We start from the raw sequence: 6,045 nt of genomic DNA on the forward strand, positions 1-6,045 counted from the left end.
GTGACCGTTCAAAAAAAATGGAAAAAAATTCTTTAATGTGAAACAAAGGACATCTTCTTTTCTATTTCTATTCATAGGATTTGAGATGCATGTTATTTCATTTTTTATGACTTCTTTATTTCTATAATTTTTCTACCCTATGAATCAAAAAAGGCCTCGTTGTAAACCGCGGTCGTTCATGCAACGATTCAACTAGGAAATGCCTTTTTATGGTGCCTGAATATTCTTTACGAATCCCCGCTAATCAGCTTACCCCTGCTTGCATGCTGCTCGCGGCAGTTATAAGCTGTAGATCTGACAAACCATGTTGGTACCCCTGACCGATAATAAACGTGAGAACCAGTTTCAAACCAGATCGGTATATGTATAATGTATATAGAGGTGGCGTGCGGGGAAAGGAGCTGACTGGCTGCTGCCGTGTTGTGATTGTGAAGCAAGATAGTACTGTAACAGCATCGCAACTTTTCGTCTAGTCGCACACCAACAATTTACTCCAGCTTGGGCGTTAGGATTGGTTGGTGCTCCCTTGCTTCCTCTTTGGGTTTCTGCCTCCCTCCCCGCTGGTAAACTCTTGCCTACTTGGATATAAAAAAAAACTCTGGACTACTTGGCTTTCCTTTTAGTGGGCATTTGCGATTCGTCAACCCTTTTTTTTTCGAGGCAATTTTGCCTACTACTACTACTTTTTTTTTGAGGTGAACCTACTACTACTACTTGGTACTAACGCCGTACCGATGTGGGTTTTTTTTTTGAGGGGAGCGCCGTAGCGATGTGGTTGCAGAGGGACAAGGGCACCCTCACAGTTCCTGTGCACTGGGCCCGATAGAGCAAGGGAAGAGAGGGACGGAGGAGAGGCCTGATGAGAAAAGGGGACAAGGGTGGGAGCATGTGGCCCATCGGCCCACCTGCGGCTGCCCCCACAGTCAGCGGCAGCAGGGCATGGGGCCGCTTGATTGACCCCCGGTCTCCCTCACCTCTCGCCCAGCAACGACCTTTTTTATTTTCTGAACACAGCAAAGCAACGAACTACTCCTACAAAAAAGTTCCGGCGAGTTGACGCTGGCCATTCTCCCGGCTTTTCAGAGCTCGGCTCTGCACTCCGGACGCCGCCTGCTTCAGAAAACCCAAATAGAACCACAGGAACACATGGCACGGCATACCATGGGCATCACCTCTTCGCTGCCGGTGGAGCCACCGGGCCGGCGGAGCTGGGGGATCGGCGAGCCAGCCAGCCAGCCCCGCCCGGCGAAAGAGAAACATCTCCGGTCACCAGTCGTCCGTGCACGCCTCGCTTTCCGTTTTCCCTGCCTGGCCGGCTCCGCAGTTCCGGTGGGACATGGTAACTGTGCCCATGTCCCCGCTGTTCAAAGCGAGAGCGCCACAAAAAAGGCCGGCGCGTATGTACTAACCACGGTACAGTGGTACCGCCACCGGAAATCTGGATTTAATCGAATTTTAATGGCCACTCGTACTAGACCATGTAGTCTGTCGGGCAGTAAAGCGTGCGCAACAAATTAATTTCCGTGCAATTCAATGTGCAGCAGTACATTGAATCTGCTGGGCTGCCTTCGCCACACTGGAGTGGTATAAATGTACAGTTCCAGATCGGCCCATTGCGTTCAGAAATCGTAACAAGTGGACGAGACTTTACTTCCGCAGGTGAGCCAAATATTACAACAAGCACAGACCAAAAGGGGCGCGGTATTACTGTATCAAGTCTGCGTATGAATCATCTTCCACTATACTGTACATCTGAACCTGAAGTTTACACAAAGCATGATCTGAAGTCCAGAAACTGGAAGAAACTGCGTGTCGTCGGGCAGGATGTATCGGTCTGTGCTACTCTCGTCTGTAAGTAGTGCTGCTCCTAGCTGCAGCTGCCTCAAGCCTATTCAAAGCCTGAAGAAACCCTGACCTAGGTCGCCTCATTGTCCCAGTAGTTCCTCAGCTGCGACATATGGAGGAGCAGCCCGTCGCGGCCTAGTCCTGTGGTGCTGCTCGTCATGATCCATGGAGGAGGCTTTGGATAGAGCGAACCGATGTTCTCCAGGAATACTTTGATGTTCTCATCAGGCCGACCCCCTTTGCCTTTCTTTACTTTGTCGCACTTGGTGAAGACAAAGGTTAGCCCGACCTGTGACACCAAAACAATAGAATAGCAGATAGTTGCTGGAGATCAGTGTTACTATAAGTTATAAGTTACTTGACATTTAAGTCCACAACCAGCATATATAAGATACATTATCAGCTGAAGAGTAAGTTGTCTCACATTGTTACGACCAAGCCAGTTAGCACAGTCAAGGTCAATTTGCTGAGTTGGAACACTAGCATCAACAAGGAGCAGTACACCGACCAAAGTGTCCCTGTTCAAGAAATACCCCTTGGTAAATGAAGACCAATCCGTTCGAGCTGTCTTGGACGCAGCTGCAAACCTACATGTTGGAAGAACTTGATCTGATCATGTTCACTGCGTAGGCCAGGTAAATACTTAAGTATGCTGAGTACTTCTTGCTGGGAAAATGCCCTAACGAGTATGAAAAGATAATATGAATATGAGAATGGAGAATTAACACTAGTAGTTCTTTTTGAGTTCCTATTTAAACATTGTTGCTTCATGCAGTATGTAGTAATCGCTATATCCTCAGCAATTACAATCAGACGGCAACTTATTCAGAAGTTGACAGAGCTTATGTCTGTTCTAAATCTAATATTGGAGTTGACAAAAAAAAAACATGGAAGGGCTTCGAAGACACACTGTCAACAGAACTGAACTCATCTAAAAGACTCCGGCATATCATATCCTCTTTTTTAGGCATCCCTTATGCTATTCAATGTCTGCAGTTTGAAGTAGAAATAATTGGTAGCTGTCAGTTGTGTATTGAACTTACTGCTGGAAAGCTTGTAGGACATAATGTATTGAGCTTCCAAGGCATTATGTTTGTATGATTACGGTGACATTCACTTACATCACACATGAACACATAAATGACATTGCATCAAGAACAGGTATGCAAATGAATAAGAAAAAAAACAGAGGATGTGACTATTCAACTCCTGAAGAACATGAGCTGCTTTTACTTATTAATCATATGTTCTTACAAAAACTAAGCTCCTTCAAATTAATCAGTTGCAGCTTCATACAATGCAATAAACTAGTAGTGCGGGTGAAGAAAGTGAATATACCCATAACCAGGCAAATCCACAAGGTACCAACTCTTGTTGATCAAATGGTGGTTAATTGTTTGAGTCTTCCCTGCAAAATATATGATCAGTCCCAGATATGATATTTAACAACAATAAAAGGACAAGTTAGCAGTAAAGTAAATTCAAACATGGAGCCTTGGCTCAGTGGTTGGGAATGCAGTTAGACTAATGATGCACAGGAGATTTTCTCCATCTATTTTCATAAGGATCAGGATTGGTACCTAGCATGGTGGAGGAATGTGTGCACTACTCCACCCATCAAGATACAAATATTCGTACTCATATTTCAAAGGCTGTGTTTCGAACTGCTTCTTGGTGTTTTACTGGTTCGATTTCCGCTTGTCTATGTAATCAGTGACCTTGTTACTCCTTTGGTCTGATGTTGGGGCTTTATTAATTTAAAGCCGAAGCCGGGCGCTGCTCATGCCTTTTATCTAAAAAATGCTGTGTGCATCCCTAATAGGTGCAGAAGCTGGGAGAAGAACTTCCGCAATAAGATGACTGCATGCATCACCCGATGCATAGGTTGGGGATTTACACTCCTTTTCAAAAAGGTAAAAATGGCAGTAGCATAAATCCAAGAAATTTTCTATAGGATCAATGAAATAATACACTCTCATCAAAACAAATTGATAAGGCAATAAACATGTCCATACTTAAAGAACAATTATCAATTATCACGAAAATACAGTTGAAAACCACCATAACACAAACAGAGCATGACCAAGCGTGCAGCATAATTACATTTTCATCTCAAGCCGAGAGTAATTACGAGAGCTCGTGTATTCATTAAAGAAGACCAACTTAGAGCATCTCTAGCCGATCCCCTAAAAAGCTATAGATGAGTCAAATTTCAGTTTTACTCCTCTAACCGGCACCTAGCTGATCTCCTAAACCGGTTAGAGGAGTAAAATATTTACTCGTTGGCCTCCCAGATGAGTAAATATAGTCCTCCGTGGCCAGCTGGAGTAAAACTTTTCTTCGCGTGTGCGGCTGCCTGGCGACTCGCGTGAAGCCTCCTGTCGTGTACTCCCTCGGTGTTGACTTCGGGCCTCGCCGGCGACCTTGCGGGTGTACGGACTCGCAAGAAGGAGCTTGAACAGGTCGTTGTTGTTGGCCGCCGCTGGTTTAGAACGAAGGTGCCGGCGTCAAGGTTGGACATGTAGTCCGTGCTGTCATGCGCCGACCAGTTGAAGCCGCCGTTGTCTGGGAACATCTTGCGGCAGGCGGAGACGGCTGTGGAGAAGGTCACGCGGGTGCCTGGCGAAAGAAGGCCTACGGCAGCGTGTTGTATTGGGTGTCGCTGACAGTCATCTCCGCCGTGGTCTTAGCTGGCACATACCGGCTCGGTGACAAACGTGTGGTCGGTGGCGCGCCGCCGGCGTGGTCACCATCGTCGCCGCTCGCCGGGGAGACGCATGGCAAGTGTTCGGCGAAATGCATAAGCCAAGAAAGTTTTACTCCACTAAATTTAGGAGTAGGCTAGGTCCGGCCAAAACTTAGTGGAGTAAATTTACTCCAATATAGCTAATCAGCGGTTTACTCTATTTTTTAGGGGATCGGCTAGAGATGCCCTTACTTTGGCAAATTTAACCACTAGCTATTCTAGAGGGCAACAAACACATTTTGCCATGTCGGGCACCAAAACCACCAACTCACTGAGTAACTGCATACAATACGAAACTAAGAACATCTCTACAACCAAAGAAAGATGCTTACCAGGTTTCTTGGAGGTGAGTGCGACTTCCTTGCGTCGAGTGAGTGTATTGATGAGAGAGGACTTGCCGACGTTGGAGCGGCCGAGGACGGCGAACTCGGGACGGTCGTCCTTGGGGCAGTCCCGGGCGTGCGCGCTGCACCCGATGAACTCAGCCTCCTTTACCCTCGCGTCCCCGGCGTACGGCCCCACCACGATGTTCGACCCCGGAATCAACATCTCCGCCGCCACAGCCGCGTCCCGGTCTATCCCCGGCGGGAAAAACAGCGCCGTATCCGCGGGCAACCTAGGCGGCTCGGCCTTCCGGGAGTTCTTGTGGCGGGTTCGCGCCGGCGCGGGAGCATCGCCGCGGGGGGCGGCCCCAGCTGCCGCGGCGTGCGCCGAGAGCGTGCGGCGGACCGCGAGGGGGCCGCGGGAGAAGGGAAGAGGCGTGAGGGCCTGCAGGAGGAAGGGGCGGGGTCGGAGAAGCATAGCAACGGCGGCGCGTCTGAGTTGCTCGACGGAATGACGGATGAGGAGGCGCCGGGTTGGCTGCCGTTTACGGGCTTCTCATTTTGGGTTCTATAGGTAGAGGCCCAGTGCAACAAATAGCAGCCCGTAAAAAGGTAGGCCACAAGCAGAACCATTAGTAGCCCAGACATTTGCTAGCCCATTATAGTTCTCAAAAAGGGAAAACAATTGCTAGCCAGTAGCCACCGATCTTACTGTTATAAAATTATTATTATTATTACTACTACTAATGAATGTCGAGAAACAGTATAATTGAATGAGCCAGGATTGAAGAAACCCCGTGTAATTTTTTGGTTACTTATAGCAACCTAAAAATACCCCACCACACTTAAGAAAACATGCGAAAACAGTACAAACTAAACTAATAAAGCTTAATTACTCAATAAACCTATTCATCTTTCTATCACGTGAAACGGCATAGATTTAAAAGTACATCAATTTGTGTCCATTTGTTCAGACAAAATCAATTTGTGACCAACAATACATACAGGACTGATGAGTAACGCTAACACATACTGTCATACGCACAGTTCTTCAGTTCAATTTTCATGATGAAGTAAGCAATAGGAGCAAGCCAAGCGTGAAGTTAGCAGCCAGCAAGTAATTAACTAACC

General features: G+C 47.2%; 1 protein-coding gene across 2 annotated transcripts; it reads right to left on the reverse strand.

The window, feature by feature from the left end:
* Positions 1-1,615: 1,615 nt before the first annotated feature.
* On the reverse strand, positions 1,616-5,448 carry LOC119285005 (GTP-binding protein At2g22870-like). 2 transcript variants are annotated; one of them, XM_037564199.1, is made up of 5 exons: positions 4,924-5,448; positions 3,184-3,253; positions 2,270-2,432; positions 1,916-2,134; positions 1,616-1,867 (listed from the first exon to the last, which is right to left on the reverse strand). In XM_037564199.1, the coding sequence occupies exons 1-4, from the start codon at positions 5,390-5,392 to the stop codon at positions 1,916-1,918; spliced, it is 921 nt and encodes a 306-aa protein (XP_037420096.1). In that variant the 5' UTR covers positions 5,393-5,448; the 3' UTR covers positions 1,616-1,867. The 2 variants fall into 2 exon arrangements, with proteins under 2 accessions (XP_037420096.1, XP_037420095.1); XM_037564198.1 differs by having other exon boundaries at positions 1,616-2,134; positions 4,924-5,446.
* Between the last annotated feature and the right edge of the window lie 597 nt (positions 5,449-6,045).

This window comes from Triticum dicoccoides, chromosome 4A (genome assembly GCF_002162155.2).
Source record: "Triticum dicoccoides isolate Atlit2015 ecotype Zavitan chromosome 4A, WEW_v2.0, whole genome shotgun sequence".
NCBI lineage: Eukaryota > Viridiplantae > Streptophyta > Magnoliopsida > Poales > Poaceae > Triticum > Triticum dicoccoides.